A 20,019-nucleotide genomic window follows, 5' to 3' on the forward strand; every position below is an offset into this window, starting at 1 on the left:
TGAACTTAAAATGTAAATTTACATTCCACAAAGGTGATGATATGTAAAGTGTTATGCTACTAGTAATGGGAGTTTTTGTCATACAATATAATGCTTTCCAATGTTGCATTAAATTATAATGCACATGTTGCAGCTTCAATCATGAGCTTGTTGGATTCTGTTATGGTGCCACTCCAGTTGTTTTTCATGCATGATTTATCCTACTCGAACCTTATGAAGTTCTCAAGTGTGTCTATAGCCTCTATAAGCCAGCTAACATGAAGTACATTATTGTTTTCTGAAGAGAATATTTTGATGAGTGATACTCATATTCTTGATGCACCTTACGGAAATGCCTTCTGCTAGGTTCTTTCCAGCAACTGCAGTTCTAGCAACTGCAGTGGACCATGTTCTTTCTTATTATTATTTTGAAAATATTAGCCCTATCTCCCCTATCCCACACCCTTTTGCATGTTCACTAACTGGCATGCATATGCATACTCACGTAATAATGCATTTGAATTCCTATTCCATTCTCCATTATGGGGAGCCTTATATTTTATTTCAGACAACATATGATTTTCTTATTCTAGAAGTCAGGTCATGGAGGCCTAAGATAACAATTCGATCCAATCATTGTCTGCTTAAGATCCCTTATGTCTGAATAAACAATTGCCAAGTTCACTAACATGGCAACCGCTATAGTGAACCATTGCACAAATTGAACAATGAATCTTTCTTAGTTTGTAATATGGCTTGCTTATCAAGTGTATGACACATTAAAGAGTCACTTGGAATTTTTTGAGCATTTAAGCAAGAGGATAGGAGTCCTAGAATATATTGGTTGAATATATAAGGATTTGAAGATATAAGGAGTCAAGGGAATGGAAGAATTGTAAGCCTATTTCAATTGACTGCAATCAGACATTTTGTTCCTACTTCCTATGATACCATTCCCAATGAGTCAATTTGCAGAAATTCCTGCTACACTTTAATATTGGTTTTATACTTTGCTTTACATTTCTTTTTTTTTTTTGAAAATATACTTTGCTTTCCAAGTTTTTACTTAGCCTTAGCAACTTGATACACTTGACAAAATTCTATCACTTAGAATTGTGGTGATATTGAGGTTGTTGTCCTAAGAGGCTTGTTTATCTCTTACATTGCCTTAGGGCACATTGGTGAGGCTTTGTATTGTTAAGAGTAACATATCAAAAGGTTCATGTGAGCTCCTTACCCTTTTGGGTTATGCCTTGTATTGGCATTTCTGCAATTAAATAAGATAAGAAGTGGAAACCTTTCTATATTTCTGCATAACATTATATATCTACTAAAATTTCAACCTCAGCTTTGGTAAGGTGTTCATGCCATTTGAAATGTGGAAGATTTTATCAATATTAAGTTCTTCAATCAAGTCCATAAATAGCATCTGCAACCCTTACCATAGAAAGTGCCAACCAACTCAGTTGTTAAGATCACTAGGTGTTGGATACCACTGACCTAGGTTCTAACTTTACCCTCACCCTGATATCTGCAAGCTTCCTCCTATCTTGTACAAGAGGGATCACTCTTTTGGACTCCAAAATTAGTAATAGGTATCAAAGATGCATAGTATTGATCATGATTTACACCACAAAAAATACCTAGAAATTAAACATCATGCAATTGATGGTGAGATACTATTGAGTTTTTAGTTTCATTTGTTATGATCTGCTATATGGAAGAAAAAAGAGAGATACGAAGCTATATGTCATACAACTAGAGCTAGAGGGATGTAGTGGAGGAATGCCAATAGTATATTATGTGATTGATGCATTTTACATTGGTGAGTTGAGGAAAAAGTGGTACATTAGCAATAAGGTCCATTATAACATTTTAGAATGTTGGACAATAAGCAAGGTCCAAGAAAACGAATTAGTACCAAAAATGAGAATGTTGAGAACTGTAACATAAATGTGTAATGCAACTAAGAAGGGTAAAGTGAAGAATGAGAATTGATACAGGCTTTTATTAAAAATCTTAGGGTTCTCTGGAGAGGGGAGGTGTGATGGCCTGATCCACTGGACCAACCCATCTCTAAGACAGCCCAAGTACCCAACAAAAAAAAAAAAATTGTCAACCAGGCATGTGCCCTTTATGTGCCTTGCTGAAGAGCACTCTCGATGGAAGTCTCCTTCCTCAATGACTTTTGGTGGAAGTTGGACTTGGGGCAGCCACCGAAGGCAGCAAAACCTTAGCCTCTGCCTCTATTTAAAAGATGTCATGCCCCCTTCAAGCTTACTGTTGAACCACCATTGAACATCGCTGCCAGCATCTCTCTCTTCTCTTTTTTTTTAGGGAGACCCTCACTATGCTGGCCTGGAAACCTCACTATAGATTGATATGAAGCCCCAATCCTCCTCTATTTATTCCTTAGTCTTCCCTCTTCTCCATTGAACCACCATAGGCTGGATTTTAATGAGGAATCACTAAAAACTGACCTAAGAACCCTTCCCTATTTTGCCCTTATTTTTGGCTGAATTCTTTCCCTTTTCTGGCCATTGCTGCCAGTCTGCCACTATTTTCTATTGATAAGCCCTCGGCCAAGCCCCCAATAGGTCTTTTGGGGACTACCCAATGAAGCCATGGCCACTAGTGAACAACCAATGCCCAAAATGAAGAAGATTTTATTTCTCTATTTGTACAGCCCTTTTTTCCTTATTTTCTTGTCGGTCGGCTTCCACCGCCAGCTGTTCAGCGCCTCCAGCCACCAACCATACCCATAGCCCTCTCTCTCGGAACCCCAATCTCTCCTTCTTTTAGGAGAGGTGGCAAAGCACCTCTCTTCTCTCTTCATTCTCTCTCTAAGCAGTCCCATGGATCTCGATGCAAAGTCTTATCTCTCTTTCTTATGGACCCAAGTTGACCCTATTAAAGAGGCCCTGAACTACTCTGATACCCAGATGACATGTTGGACCCATCACCGAGGCTCTCATTGAGTATCCTTAAAAAGAAACATTGATGATCCGTATCAAATAATCTTAGTCTTGATCTAGTTCCTGCTTCATTTTTCATCAATTAAATTGTTTGGACCTGATCCAACCAAAGCCACTGAACGTCATCACTCGGCCAACTATCCCTTTTTCTCTCGCTTGAAATTTACTATAAACTTATTGAATATGAATTAATTGGGCTTTGCATGGTATTGAATAGGTTAAGCACATTTGCATAGTTGAATTTTATGGTTTCTGATGAAAGGAGATAAGTAATCTAAGTAATCCTTATACTCATTAGTTTTCAAGCTTGTAAGTAATCTTTGCACTCACTGATTTTTGAACTTGCCAGTAATCCGAACGCTTTAACTACTGTTATTTGATCATGACAAGAATGATTCTGTATATTTCTTAAAATAAAAGAGCCAGCATGTGTATTACAAAATTTATGCTTTATTATGAAAGGTTGTTCCATGAATGTTTTAATGAAAATAATTCATTTATGAAATGCTATCTTTGTCATGCTATATAGTATTTTTGTACCTACTATATATGTATATTTTGAGAAAAATCTAAACATTTTAAAGGCTTTCAGATAGCTATGACAGTCTCATTGAAGTAGGGTCAATCAACACGTTAGAGCTAACATCCAATGAAAATGGCCCTCTACTAATGGGTATCAAGTTGTAACAAATACAAATTATGATACTTTATTGACTATGATGATGGTCCTATGGCGGGTATAAAGTAACCATAGCATTGAATGTCTGTGAGCAATGTTTTGCATTATGAATTGGCTAAATGACTTATGATTTATCACTTTATTTATGTTATACACTTGGAACCATATTTATGAAAAATTCTTGATTTATGCATGCATGATTCAACTTATGATTTATTTTATATATTGCTATTATAAAATATTCTATTTTCCTATGAAAGTTATTTTCTCCAAATGATACGTTAATTCATATAAAAACTTATGCTTGATCTGGTAAAATAGTATACAGTTTAATTACTTATTAAGCTGTGCAGCTCATATCAAGTCCCACTAGGACAAAGGGCATCCCAGCTGTCCCGTCCTGTTCCTATGAGAAAATGGACCAGGACGGATTTGGGACTCTGAAATTCATCCACATAGAGAGAGAAGGAGGAAAGAAGGAAAGATGAAGAAACGGAAAAAATGAAACGAAAGAAGAAGAAAAATGAAAAAATAAAGGAAGGGAGAAGAAAAGGAAAGAAAAAAGAAAGAAAAGAAACGAAGATAGAGGAAAATAAAGAAAAGAAGGAAGAAAGCAAAAAAAAGAAAAAAGGCAAGGAAGAAAGGAAAGAACAAGGGGAGAAAGACAGAAGATATCTATCGGGATGCATGACCAAAACTGTTGTCAAGACAAAATGGGACAATAGGGCATCCTATTCCATAGAAAAATCGGGACACCTTCATCCCACGAGATTTAAAACCTTGGCTCATATCTTCTTTTATTTTTTTTTTTCAAATGAATAGAACCACTAGGAATGAAGAAAGGTCCATACTTGGAGTTTGTACTCAGAGGCTTTTATAGCAGAATTTTTGTTTATATTGTACTAGCAAGTTGATTCTTATTTAATTGATGAAAGACTTTAGACCATTATTATTATATTCTGTATGAGCTGAATTTTTATACATTTTGGATTGGCTTCGTGTTATCATAGGCATCATCTGAAGGTAGCATGGCTGTGTTATATCTCAGATTTGGGGTGTGACAAGAGGTACTTTAATCTTTGTAAAAAGATGTAGGAAGAGGGGAGAAGGCCTAAAAGCCTACGGATGGAAACCACCATACAGACATGGAAAGTTTAGGATAACATTTAGAAAATGCTCAGTAGGATTTAATGGCAAGTAAAAACAACAGAGCTTGTGCAAATAGTCGGAAGAGGGCTTGATGATTATAATTGCAATGGCTTGTTTCGGTGAAGTAAGTAATTCTTACTTTTCAAGCTTTAATGGATGTGCTGTTTCAGTGATACCCTTACAGCATATCAGTTTTTATTCAGGTTATGAGATTTTCTTTTTTTAATTTAAAACAATGTAAATTGAGAATAAGTGAAAAACCAAATCTTGTATAGTTGTATTTCATTTTTCTATGGAGGCTATACATTTTTTCATGGAGTTCTGTAGCTTCGCTTTCACCTGATATTATTTTTAATGTTTCTTATACTATGTTAAAATTTTTCTCGTCTGATTACATATACAGGTTAACAGCTATGGCCCAAGACAACCATGGCATGATTTACATTGCAAAATTGAGGGTCCTGCTGCACATGATATACTAACAAATTTTGAACAAAGATGGAGAAAAGCTACAAAATGGCGAGATTTCAGATTTAGCAAAGTCACGCATTGGCATGATGATGCCTTGATAAAGATTGACAGGATTTCATGGATTATTACACCCTTCTCTGACAAGTCTAACACAAATGTTTCGGATGAACAGAACCCAGAAAACTGGCATGTGCAGGTCAGCTACAATACAACTTTACCGTGCCATATGCGGGTCTAAGATTTTGGTCTGACATCTACATTACTCCTGCTTGATAGATCTTTCGGTCAATTGATTCAGGATCAGTCAGAGGTTTCCCGAAACTTGTTCAAGAGGCAGAGTCAAAGGTTAAGATGAAGAACTCTGTGATTTTTCTTATGCAAAGGCTTCTATTACATATAAATTGTTAAATCTAGCAGCTTGTCAGAAGTCATATATTAACTGCATGTATTTATAACTGTTTGGTGGTGGTGTTGCAGTTATGTTGTGCTAAGATATTCTTTTATTTTGCAGAACCTTGTCTGTGCGAAGAATTTGAAAATAGACAAGAGCATACATAGTGCATATGTAAAAGCAATAAGATCAGCACAGCATTTTATATATGTAGAAAATCAGTATTTTATTGGATCTTCTTACTGTTGGCCATCATACAAAAATGCAGGTATGCACATTCTAGTTAGAATATCTTTTTCAATTTGTTCTGCATATTAGAGTGGCACATCTTAGACTTACTTTTCTATTGGTATTTGCACCAAAATCCTTTGATGCAGTTTATTGCTGGTAGCTTCTTGTATAGATTTGTGGATGACCTACACATTATCTATTAGAAATATTTTCAAAATTCTGGAACTTCTTCCTCATGCAAATATTTTTTGCACTCAAATTAGTCTGTTCTACATATTTCCAACTATTATTCTATCAGCAAGAATAGCTGTGGTCTTGTTAATTTTCAGCAAACACTTAATGTGTTAGATGCCATTGGCAACTTTAACTAGTGGAAATCGAGGTCCACCCCTTTGACTTCCATTCCTCTTGACTTAAATTTTATGCCTGATCCTTGGTTTTGATGGTAACTTATATGTTTAATCTGGCCCATGAATAATTGTGTACAAAAAACAGATATAAAGCACTAACAGCATAAAAGATTAAATGTAAAATGGTAGTCAAACTAATCTCTTGAATGCTTTATACTGTATGTTTGAGAGCTTAGGAGTTTATATATGAAAGCAATCATACATGTCAGACTTGGCCAAACTTTGGAGGCATGTTGCTCCAATATGTTCATTCCTACCAGAAGATTTTAGCAGACCTAAATATATTTGAACTTTCTTATACCTTTGCTGTGCCTCAGACAAATATTAATACTGTCTGACTTAATCATTACACATCGTGGCATTTAAATGCAAAGCCTGATCAAATATGTTGAAATGTTCCTTACACTTGAAACATTTTTTTTTTAAGTTGCAAATAGTTACCATAGTTATACCACTAAGCCTTGCCCAACTATTTTGTTTGCCAATTATCTGAACTGAAATTTTTCTGAATGATTTCCCATTACTTCCTTCTTTTTTACCTTGGGTCTTCCTCCCCTCTTTCTTGAACTTTCAACACAAATTTTGAGCACCTATCCTATTGGAAGTTCCTCAGATCCATGTTGTATGTAGACATGTTGTTTTTAATCTAAAATCTGTCATTTTGTCCTCAATTGATGGAACCCTCATGTGATCCCTCATCTGCACATCACTCACTCTATTCACATGAAATTTTGCACACATTCATCTCAAAATTCCTTTGTCTAATATGTTTGGCTTTTCCTGGATGTTTTTTTTTGTTGCCTGCAGTTTTGAATGATATGATATCATGGGCCTTACCATCATTCTACATGTTTTTTTTCTAAAGTTGCCAAACATTACACTGTCATACAACACCCTAGACGTATAATCACGCTCATTAGTCTCTTCATTCTTTCATAAAATAGAGTAAAGAAACAGAAGCAACAGTGCGTGATATTATGTTCATCAACTTCTGTTGCAGTCTCATTTTCTTTTCTGATCCCATGAAAACTGCAACTGCATATTCTCTTTCAGTCTATTGGTTTTTTTTGACCTTGTCCTCTTTTGTTCCTCCATAATTTCAGTTTAGCTTTAAGCTTCTCCTCTTCACATCATTTATTCTGCATATCTGCAAATAATATGGATCACTGTACATACTAAACATAATCTCAGTAATGATCCTTACTGTTCACTTGCCTCACCACAATTACTAACACTTGTCACTACTTCCACATAGATGTCCTCAATGAACCTAATATATCATTTGCGCACAGCTTTCTTCCTTGATACTCATTAAACCATAAATAAATAGATTCATAAAGTTACATAATTATCTGTAACAAATTTGAAAACCTGGATCCTGGATTTTTCTTTTTTAATTTTCTTCCATATTCTGTGGTGCCTGATATGATTTGTGGCTATTATTGCATCATTTGTGAGAAATGGAGGAGCAGTCCTCCCTATTAGCAACCAAAATTTCATATGTTATACAAAATCTTTGGTCCTTTCCTTCAGATCTTATGTTCAACATGAGATTCTTATCCATAAATGTGAAAGCACATAATAGAAACAATTTCATCTAAGCTTTGTCAAGTACCTTTACTTGCAACATCATTTGATAATGCATACACGAAAGTAACCATTTGTTAACTCATTAATTGCACAAAATCCATATTTAGTTACAATGTTCAATATGCAATTTTTTTTCTCTTTTTTGAGATTAGGGTGGGGAGGAGGGGGCCTATGCCCCACCTTTTCAGCTATACCTACCTCATTCATGGTGGTCCAACTCCAACTTGAGGTGATATCATTTGAGCAAGTGCCTGATGGTATGCTCAATATGCAACTTATATGTGTTTTTGACATTGCCAATGGTGAAGCATATTATAACTTTTCTTTCACAAAATTCCTTTTGTTGTTCTGTTCTATGATTTTTCACATATTGTTGCATACTTATACCAACTTTATGTATTTATGTATATACCCTCCATATTTATTTTTGGTTATTTTATAAAAATAATTAATTTGCGATTCCTTTTCTAAAATTTTATTATCACTTTCCTGATTTACCAATTTTACGCCAGCAACTAGCCTGTATATGTTGCAGATTTTAACATGACTACACTTAAAAATTAAAATTGCTAAACCCTTTATTAGGTTTCAGTCTTATGTAATCTACCTCCTTCTTAATACAATATTGGATCTCTTTTCCACAAATATTATTTAGATATGCCAATCCAAACATGCAGTCCTTATCTTTTTAATTGGACATTGTGGAAGTTTATATGTTGTTTCCATTTGTCTGAAGCAGGTGCAGATAACTTGATACCCATGGAATTGGCTTTGAAGATTGTGAGCAAGATCAAGGCAAGAGAACGATTTTCAGTGTATATTGTAATACCCATGTGGCCTGAGGGAATTCCAACTGCTGCAGCCATGCAGGAAATCCTCTTTTGGCAGGTTAAATTATTCTTATTGTAATTTTTTTTTTTGACGTCATGATTCTCTTTATGAAACGAAGTGGTTGAAATTTAGATTAAAACATGAAATAAAAATGCAATACATAGAGATACGGACATCATATCTTTCTTGGGAACCTCTAACTATATTGAGGTTTGCAAGCTTAAAACGTCTCTATAAGTAGAGTTATGACATTTTGTTGTAGCTTTAACCTGCATGTAAGAGCAAGAGAAGATTTTCCACATCTTTTCCAATGTCTCTCCAATGATGGGTGAAACAAAAGACCTTGCATTTTAGGCTCCATGAACACCATCATCCCGTACTCCCATGAATAGCCTCCAAAAGGAAAGTTTCTTAAGAACTAATCTTGTAGAGTTCCAGTATTTGCCAGGAGTTCATGGTCAAATTTTAGATTCTTGGCTGATTTTCTTTGTTTTAGTCTTTGATTTAGCAAAATGATTTGAAAATCATAGTCTATGTCTTGCACTTCTTCAAAGTATGGAAACTGATACTAAACAAAATGAGAAAGTTAGAAACATTTCTTTTCTGATTGCACTGTTTTTTAGAAATTGTCACGAGGCATATTCTAGTTAGTAAATTAATGTACGTGATGGATGACAAAATCTTAGCCTACAAAATAAGGTTAGCCTTGTTAATGTCACAAGCATAAAGAGAATTCTGAAGTTGTCTTACTCAATTCAGTTTTCGGGCCATTTATTTATAGAAGAGGTAAAATACAAATATAAAATATATAATTTACAACCAGGCTGATTTACAGGGCATATTTATATGGATATTTACATCAAGAAATCAAGGCTGATAAGAAATATATAATCAGGCTGATTTAGGAATACAATATCAAGACTGATAAGAAATATATAATCAAGCTAATTTAGGAATACAATATTTACAGTTGACTTGCCATAACACTCCCCCTCAAGTTGGAGCATAGATGTTAATCATGCCCAACTTATTACAAATGTAGTCAATCCGAGCTCCATTTAGAGCTTTTGTGAAGATATCTCCAACTATTCTCCAGTCTTGACGTGCCTGTTGAGATAATCTTCTCTTGAATCTTTTCATGAACGAAGTGACAGTCAATCTCAATATATTTAGTTCGTTCGTGAAACACAGGATTAGAAGCAATATGAAGAGCAACTTGATTATCACACCATAACTTAGCAGGTAGTGAAGTCTTAAGACCAACCTCATCTAATAACTGATGTATCCACATTACATATTTCATAGCTATATTTGATTAATGTATCCACATTACTTCACACATGGATTGTGCCATAGCTCGATATTCTGATTAACTGATGTATCCACATTACTTCACACATGGATTGTGCCATAGCTCGTATTCTGATTCAGTACTAGAACAGAAACCACCCTGCTTCTTACCCCTCCATGATACCAAGTTCCCTCCAACAAAAACACAATATCCTATAGTTGATCTCCTGTCAACCTTTGAACTCGCCCAATCAGCATCTGAAAAGCATTCAATATTCGAATGTCCATGATTATTATACAAGAGACCACGTTCAAGGGCTCCCTTCAAGCAACATAAAATTTGTCCCAAAGCTTCCCAATGGACAATATTAGGAGATGACATAAACTGACTTATTATACTTATAAAGAATGCAATATCAGGACGAGTCACTATAAAATAGTTCAACTTGCCAACCAATCTCCTATACATCTCAGATCTTCAAATAACTCACCATCCCCTGCTATAAGTTGGAGATTAGGAGTCATCGGTTCACTGCAAGGCTTAGCACCTAATTTTCTATTTCTACCAATAAGTCAAGGACATACTTTCTCTGAGATAAGAAGATACCTTTCTTACATCTTGTAACTTCAATGCCCAAAAAATATTTTAACACACCCAAGTCTTTTGTTTGAAATTGAGTTTGGAGGAAGGATTTGAGCGATGAGATGCCTGTAGAGTCACTACCTGTGATGATAATATCATCCACATAAACCACTAGTAAGATTAGGCCAACCTCGGAATGCCTATAAAACACCGAATGATCAGACTTACTCTTTTGCATGCCAAACTCCTATACCACCTCATTGAATCTCCCAAACCAAGTCCGAGGACTGTTTTAAGCTATAAAGAGATCTCCAGGCATGCAAACTTTACCCAACACTCCCTGAGCAATAAAACTATTTGCTCCATACAAACCTCCTCCTGTAGATCACCATGAAGAAAGGCATTCTTGATATCTAATTGGTATAGAGGCCAATCATAGGTGGCTGCCAGAGAGATGAACAAGCAACAGAAGTAACTTTGGCCATAGGAGAGGTGTCAGAGTAATCAACCCCATAAGTCTGAGCATACCCTTTGGCTACAAAATGAGCCTTTAAATGAGCCACAAAACCATCTGGATTGACCCTTACTGCAAACACCCATTAACAACCAATGGCTTTCTTCTCTGGGGGCAAAGGCACCAGTTCTCAAGTACATTAGCATCTAAAGCTACCATTTCCTCTTCCATAGCAGCACGCCTGCCAGGATGTGACAATGCCTCAACAATAGTTTTAGGTATGGAAATAGATTTTAGGGAAGTAATAAAACAACGAGAAGAAGACAAATGATCATAAGAGACAAAAGAGAAGATAGGGTAAGTACATGACATTTACCTTTGCGAAGAGCAATGGGAAGGTCAAGTCAGAATCATGATCATTGGTGGTGACTGGATCCTCCGACGAAGAAGTTGGTGGAGGGCATGAAGCAGGAGTTGCCAACTTGCGAGAATAAACATGAACAATAGGAGGTTGAATAGTTGCTGGAACAGATGGATCAAGAGGGATCTAAGGATTCTGAGTACTAGGCATGTGTTTGACAGTATAAACCAAGAGATCATCTTCCTCCCCCTGACTTTCATAAATGGAAGGAGAGAAAAATAGAGTAGACTCAAAGAATGTAATATCTGTAGACACAAAGTAACGATTAAGGGTTGGAGAGATACCTATACCCTTTCTGAACTTGAGAATACCCAAGGAAGACACATTTTAGAGACTTTGGATCCAATTTAGTTACCTGGGGATGAACATCTCTCACAAAGCAAGTACTACCAAATATACGAGTGATAAGTGCATAAATATGATCAAAGAAGCATTAATTTATAGATTAAATGATCTTTATTCTTTTACAATTGATGTTTCTTCATATATTTTGTAGGAAAGAGGTGCACCAACATGAAGAGCCCAATTCGCAGGCTTAAAGGGATCAAACAGAACAAAAAAAAAATAGAGTTAAAATGGGTTCGAAATTAAGCCCAGAACCAACCCATATGCTGCCGGTCTCCGGTAGACCGCTCGCTCAGTCCACCAAGCTTCCCACGCGGCTCACAAGGGAACAGTGAAATCTTAAGGGACACGTGGGAATAGAAGAAATAATTATTTCTTTTTGGAAAGAAAGAGGGACGCATATGGCAATAATATAAAAGAAAATATTCTTGGGAATGAATTTTGGCATTAAAGAGGAGGGACCCGCAGCTTTTGAGTTTGAATTCTTTTGGACGTTCTGGTTGTTAAGTGGCTGAGAGGCCTTTTTATGAGGCACTGGACACAGTGCATGGGTCCATGCACGGAGAAAAAGAGGCAACGCGGGCCTGGGTGCGGACACATAGAGCTGGCTACTGGGTGCTGAGATGCACTACACGCACGCGGATGCAGGGACCCACACGAAGTTGACTCAAGCATGCAGAAAAGGAAGGATGGAATGTGGATATGTGGCTGGGATATGGGCTTCGTGCGGCAGAAGAAGAAAGGAGTGGTTTGCGGTAAGGTTTCTTTACACGAAAAAAATATCAGCAATCGATGCAAACGCAGAAAAGAAAAAAAAATAAGAAATCTTTTTTTTTTGGAATTCATTTTAGAGCCTCAACTTTTTGTCTTATCTTCCCTTGATCCTCCAATCTCATCCATCCATCTCCAGCCCTTGTCCACATCATTAGTCCCACATCGAAAAAATATAAAAACTTTTCCTCTCCTAACACCTATAAATAAAGCCTAATGTCTCCACTTTAAGAGATATCTCTCTCTACACCATACCTCTTGTAGGGGCCCGTGTGACCAAAAAAACTTGATGCGTCTTAAATTATATTGCAAGTGTACGGTGTGCAATGTAGCAAGTTCGGCGAGTACGGATCGATCCCACGAGGAATTGGATGCTTTTAAGTGGTATTCAAATTCTTACTCAGGTGAGCTTTACGACGAAAAGGATAGATTACGTTGGATTACTAACTATCAAAACAATAAAATACTTAAATACAGAAATAAATAGGTTAAAAGATCTAGGGCTTTTGGATCCACTAGATCAATGATTTAGATAGCCTTTCTGTGGTTTCTTTTATGATGTCTCTTATTAAGGTGTAAAGCATGAACAAGCATAAACTATGAAGAGACTTAACTCAACTATGATCCATCAAACATTTCGCTTTCATCCTAATTAAGAGTTTTTTTTTTCAACTACTTCTCTTTGTTATCTAAGTATGAGCTATGAAGGGGCTCAAACCAACTATAATCTATCAAAGTTTTTCACAAAGAAGAAGAAGAAAGGATTTTAAAAGATTTGTAAGCCTTCTACCTATTATCCCTCTTGCACCGAATCAAGTATGGACATGAAGGGATTCTAATCCAACTATAGCCATCAAGTCTCTTGGTAAGAGAGATGAAGGGAGAAGAACTCTAAAAATTAAAAGCTCGAAAAAAAAATTCAAGAAGAAGACTTCTAATCATGGTCTAGCTTCATCACAAACCCTAAGAAAATTGCTTAGCTAAACATAAATTGATTTGAAGCAAACATAAAATAAAACCATGCTAATTGCGGGAATTTAAAATTGCAGAAAAATAAATGCAAGAATTTAAACTATCCTAGTGTTGAAATTAAAAATTGCATAAATTAAATTGAAGGGAAAAAACTAATTTATTGTTGGAATAAAATTTCTGATACAAAAATTATTAACTCTTAAGCCATTAACAGGGCTTGGAGTTAAAAACAAAAATTAAAATAAAAAGAAGAGAAAAATCTAAACTAAGATCTCTTCCTACAATCTTCCTCTGCAGAGCCTTCTGATTCTTGTACCTCCCTCTGGCTTACTCTCCTTCTCGTATATTGGGAGGGTGAAAGAAAGTGGGAACAAGGCTAAAGAATTAAAAAGGTGGGTATTCCCGTCTGTCACATGGGCCCCTATAAGAGGTATAGTGTAGAGAGAGATATCTCTTAAAGTGGAGGCATTAGGCTTTATTTATAGGTGTTAGGAAGGGAGTTTTTATATTTTTCCGATGTGGGACTAATGATGTGGACAAGGGCTAGGAGATAGATAGATGAGATTGGAGGATCAAGGAAGATAACACAAAAAGTTGAGGCTCTAAAATGAATTCCAAAAAAAAAAATTTTCTTATTTTTTTTCCTTTTCCGCATTTGCATCAATTGCTGATATTTTTTTCGTGTGAAGAAACCTTGCCGCAAACCACTCCTTCTGCCGCGTGAAGCCCACATCCCAGTCACGTATCCGCATTCCGTCCTTTTTTGCATGCCCGTGTCAACTTCGTGTGGGTCCTTGCATCTGCATGCGCGTAGCGCGTCTCAGCACCCAGCAGCCAACTCCATATGTCCACGCCCAGGCCCACATTGCTTCTTTTTCTCCACGCATGGATCCATGCACTGTGTCCAATGCCTCATAAAAAGGCCTCTCAGCCATTTAACAACTAGAACGTCCAAAACAATTCAAACTCAAAAGCTGCGGGTCCCTCCTCTTTAATGCCAAAATCGACTTCTTCCTAAGAGAATATTTTCTTTTATATTATTGCCATATGCGTCCCTCTTTCTTTCCAAAAAGAAACAATTATTTTTTTCTATTCCCGCGTGTGTCCCTTAAGATTTCACTGTTCCCTTGTGAGCCGTGTGGGAAGCTTGGTGGACCGAGCGAGTGGTCTACTGGAGACCGACAGCATATGGGTTGGTTCTAGGCTTAATTTTGAACCCATTTTAACTCTATTTTTTTTGTCCTATTTGATCCCTTTAAGTCTGTGAATCAGGCTCTTCATGTTGGTGCATCTCTTCCTACAAAATATATGAAGAAACATCAATTCTAAAAGAATAAAGATCATTTAATCTATAAATTAATGCTTCTTTGATCATATTTATGCACTTATCACATCCCCCAACTTGAGTCTTACTCGTCCTCGAGTAAGAATAAAAGATAGTTCATGAATTTCTTATTAAATAATAGTTGAGAGGGCTACCAAAAACTATCAAAGTCATGCACAAGTTTGCTTGGAGTCAGAGGTTTTTCTCACACCCTTTCTTATAAGTAGAAGATATCCCATTAAATAGTTGATGAAATATGTCATTGGGATGTTAATAGCATCTAGTAAATTGGTCAAGTGCAAACTCATCATTTTTCTAAAACAACTCTTAACCAACTCCTTTTGTTATCTCAAGATCTTCTACTCCAAAAGAGTGGTGAGGTATTGATTTGGTGTAAGTCTGTTCCTTTTTTTTTTTTTGAAGGCTTCTTTATATTGTCTATTTTTTGATGCGAGACTCAATACTTACTTAGGCGAAGAAGTCCGATTACTCGGTGGGAGACCAATATTTAGAACTTGCCACTACTTTGCTTTTTTTTTTTTTTTTTGCAATGTAAAGGGAACTTTGCATTGGTCAACACCTATACACAACCAAGAAGTAGATTCTTCTTTGATGTGAATAAGAGGGTTAGAATTATCCAGAAACTGATTTTGTTCTAACTTAATCTTTTTAATTGAGTCTATTAATATTTTGTTTCCTCAGTATTTCATAAATTATCTAGACTGTTCAATTAATTACTTATCAAAATTATGTGATTTACCTTAAGTCCGAGATATAACAAGTGTGAGACTATAAAGGTAAAAGGTAGCTTCGATATATATTTATTTTGTTTATTATTACTCCCAATTTTTTTTTTTTATAGTTTAATCATAAAATGGTGAAAAAAGAAAAGGAAACAAAGGCACCTGAGGAGAAATTTTTTTTTATTGAGCTCTCCCCCCAACATAGCCGACATTGACCTTAATGGAGCTCATCTTCTATGATAAGTACTACGATAGGATCTGATAACCTAATCAATTGAAAGGACAGCAAAATTAGAAGGTAAAGAGCTAGGTTGCCTCCCAGTAAGCACTAAATTTACCGTCTTCAGCTGGACTTTTATTAAGACTACGATTTTTATCAAGGCTATGCCTAAGAAATTGGGTTGTCTCTCAACAAGCGCTAAGTTTAACGTCTTCAGCTAGACATCAAAGGGAGTACTTATCCTATTCCTACTCGAATCCTAATATGGGTCTGTAATTCCCTATGTGATTCGAACTCTTCCTCAAGGTGTTTCCTATGTGGGATCATTATGTGACTAATTCCTCGAATAGCTAACAACTCTTCATTTACAATTAGATCTATGTATAACTTAAGTACTAGTCGGGGTTCTAAGGGACCTAGATCTATGTACTCGATGTGCTGAGGGAGTGTTTCTGGATCTCCTATTGTTGCCCTTCTTTTTTAGGCAAAGGTTGAACTAGTGTCATGAGGGGTTCAACTAATAATTCTAATCTTGGTTAAGTGTAATGGTTACTAGGTGTGGATACCTTGTTATTATTATCAGCTTCGGATATCTCCTCCAGTTCCTCAGACTTGAATGTTTTCGACTGATCGAACTGGTCTTTAAGTTCTAGACCATTCTGGGTTCTAGGGTCAACTTTGAGTTGGCTTGGTAATCTACCCTCTTCTAGTTCACTGACTGCTGTAGTTGACTGGCCTAATTATTTTAATAACTGGTCAGTGGTTTGCATGAAATTATTGAGAGTATTTTTAATGTTGAAGTTGATTGTGTCAAGACTTCTAAACTCTTTTCTAATATGTTGACTCCTTCCTCAGGATCTAAATCTAGTTGATTATTCAAAGCTTGATTGAGCCTTAGGTAGGGCTGATAAAAAATATGGGCTCCTAATGTTGCATCTTGTGACCATGTAAAACTAGGATGATTTTTCCACCTTGGATTATAGGTTGGTGTATAAGGTTCATTCATATATCTTTCATTGAATGCACTTTCCTGTGTGAATTCGTTTTGGATTAGACTCATCAAGTAAGGATACTCCACAACATGATCTGGTACATCGCATCCAGTACACATGGGTGCTGGCACTTGGTTAAATTGGATATGTCTTTCAAATTCTAAGGCTCCAATTCTACTGGTCAAAGTTGCAATTCTAGTATCTTCAAACTTCCTTGTATAAATATATGCATCTTCAATTTCAGTGAATGTAAGATGCATGTTAATCATTTGAGGGCTAATTGTAAAATTGTTAGCTGAGGATCTAATTCTAGATGGTTGTGCAGAGCTAATCGGGTAACATAGGTCCGACGGGGTTTTAGGTTGTCTAACGAAATCCATTTCTTTTCAGTGACCTTATAGGCTTGTAGGCTTTAGATTGTATCTGACAATCGTCGTTTTGTTCTCGTAGATTTTTTTTTAAATTTAATTTTTTTAATTTTTTTATATATGTGAGAGAAAGAGAGAAGAAGAAGAAGAGTTCTAGAGATGAGAGTCCTAAGAAGTCCTAGATCTATAGACGATAGATGAGAGTGTTTAGTTAGATTTAACTTTTAAAAGCAAGCAAGTTATCAAACAAATTAAAATTCTACTTAGGATTATCCTAATTTTAGACAGCTTCTAATTGCTAAGGTTGCCTTCAAGCCCTCCAAGTTGAAAACTAACTAATCAACTGGTCAGGTAAATGTAAGATCGGTGGGAGGCTCTCCGTGCTCTCGCAATGGACCTAATTAAAGACTCACTTTTCTTCGAAATATAGTGCTTGAACTACTTGCTTAGACACCAGCTAATTGGTCAACTCTAACCCGGTCCAACTCTTAGGATCCCTTGTCCTAGTGAGCTCGAATGTCCTTAGGGTTGACATCTAATTGATTTTAAATTACAGGCTTAGGTTAATGCAAAATGAGGGATGTGGTTTTTGGGTTAAGAAAGGGTGATCAAATCTCCATCTTATCTTGTTTAATTGGGTTAAGTGCTCTTAAGGTATTTTATGAATATGCAATGCAAAGCAATTAGAAAAGGTGTCCAATACAGGTTGAAGCTTTTAAGATTTAATGAGTCTCTTTATATTAGTTAAATGTTATGTGATGTAAATTATTTTTAGGGTTAGGTTTTTGTCTTTTGATTTTGCGAAAAAGTAAGTTCAAGTGATTAAGTCTTGAAAAAAAAATAAATTTAACTAAAAGAGAAAGGAATCTAGATACACAAACTAAAAAGCATGAAGAGCAAGAATTTAAAACACAATTAAACACATCAATTCTCTAGTAACGGCGTCAAAAAACTTGATGTGTCTTAAATTATACTACAAGCGCACGGTGTGCAATGTAGCTGTTCGGTGAGTACGGATCGATCCCATGAGGAATTAGGTGCTTTTAAGTCGTATTTAAATTCTTGGTCAGGCAAGCTTTACAACGAGAAGGATTATATTATATTGGATTATGTTGGATTACTAACTACCAAAACAATAAAATATTTAAATACAAAAATAAATAATCTAAAAGATCTAAGGTTTTTGAATTCACTAGATCAATGATTTAGATAGCCTTTCTATGGTTTCTTTTATGATGTCTCTTGATTAAGGTGTAAAGAATGAACAAGCATGAACCATGAAGAGACTTAACTCAACTATGATCCATCAAGCATTTCGCTTTCACTCTAATTAAGAGATTCTCCTTTCAACTACTTCTCTTATGTTACCCAAGTATGGGCTATAAAGGGGCTCAAACCCAACTATAACCTATCAAAGTTTTTCACAAAGAAGAAGAAAGAAATTTAAAAGATTTGTGAGCCTTCTACCTATTATCCTCTCTTGCACTGAATCAAGCATGGACTATGAAGGATTTTGACCTAACTATAGCCCATCAAGTCTCTTAGCAAGAGAGATGAAGGGAGAAGAACTCTAAAAATTAAAAGTTTAAAAGAAATTCAAAGAAGAAGGCTTCTAATCATGATTTAGCTTCATCACAAACCCTAGAAAAATCGCTTAGCTCGACATAAATTGATTTGAAGCAAATATAAAATAAAACTATGTTAATTGCGAGAATTTGAAATTGCAAGAAAATAAATGCAAAATTTAAACTACCCTAGTGCTGAAATTAAAAATTACATATATTAAATTAAAGGGAAAGAAACTAATTTATTGCTAGAATAAAATGTACAAAAATTATTAACTTCTAAACCATTAACAGGGCTTGGAGTTAAAAACAAAAATTAAAATAAAAAGAAGAGAAAAACCTAAACTAAGATCTCTTCTTACAACCTTCCTCTGCAGAGCTTTTTGATTCTTACACCTCCCCCAGGCTTACTCTCCTTGTTGTATGTTGGAAGGGTAGAAGAAAGTGGGAACAAGGCTAAAGAATTAAAAAGATAGGTATTTTTGTCTATCACATGGGCTCCTACAAAAGGTATGGTGTGGAGAGAGATATCTCTTAAAGTGGAGGCACTAGGCTTTATTTATAGGTGTTAGGAGTGGAGAAGTTTTTATATTTTTTTCGATGTGGGACTAATGATGTGGACAAGGGCTAAGAGATGGATGGATGAGATTGGAGGATCAAAGGAAGATAAGGCAAAAAGTTGAGGCTCTAAAATGAATTTCAAAAAAAAAAATCTTATTTTTTTTTTCTTTTCTACATTTGTGTCGGTTGCTGATATTTTTTTCGTGTGAATAAATTTTGCCGCAAACCGCTCCTTTCTTCTTTTGCCATGCGAAGCCCACGTCCCAGCCGTGTATCCACATTCCGCCCTTCCTTTTCTGTGCGCTCGCATCAACTTCGTGTGGGTCCTTGCATCCGCATGCGCATAGCACGTCTCAGCACCCAGCAGCCAGCTCTATGTGTTCGCTCAGGCCCGCATTACTTCTTTTTCTCCATGCGTGGACCCATGCACTGTATCCAGTGCCTCATAAAAAGGCCTCTCAACCACTTAACAACCAGAACGTCCAAAAGAATTCTAACTCAAAAGCTGCGGATCCCTCCTCTTTAATGCCAAAATCACTTCTTCCCAAGAGAATATTTTCTTTTAATTATTGCCATATGCGTCCCTCTTTCTTTCCAAAAAGAAACAATTATTTTCTTCTATTCTCGCTTGTGTCCCTTAAGATTTCACTGTTCCCTTGTGAGCCGCGTGGAAAGCTTGGTGGATCGAGCGAGCGGTCTATCGG

The 20,019-nt window shown here is 36.0% G+C and overlaps 1 protein-coding gene across 3 annotated transcripts in view; it reads left to right on the forward strand.

Annotated features, from left to right (window-relative positions):
- LOC105037890 (phospholipase D delta) overlaps positions 1-20,019 on the forward strand; it is a 39,333-nt gene that overhangs the window by 5,888 nt on the left and 13,426 nt on the right. For 2 of the 3 annotated variants that reach the window (XM_073262090.1, XM_073262118.1), the window contains exons 5-8: positions 5,186-5,449; positions 5,530-5,598; positions 5,765-5,912; positions 8,612-8,763. In XM_073262090.1, coding sequence (XP_073118191.1) covers positions 5,186-5,449; positions 5,530-5,598; positions 5,765-5,912; positions 8,612-8,763 — 633 coding nt within the window. The remainder of the gene's footprint in view (positions 1-5,185; positions 5,450-5,529; positions 5,599-5,764; positions 5,913-8,611; positions 8,764-20,019) is intronic. The other variant, XM_029262426.2, reaches the window with a different exon arrangement.

The sequence above is a fragment of the Elaeis guineensis genome, chromosome 1 (assembly GCF_000442705.2).
Source record: "Elaeis guineensis isolate ETL-2024a chromosome 1, EG11, whole genome shotgun sequence".
Lineage (NCBI taxonomy): Eukaryota > Viridiplantae > Streptophyta > Magnoliopsida > Arecales > Arecaceae > Elaeis > Elaeis guineensis.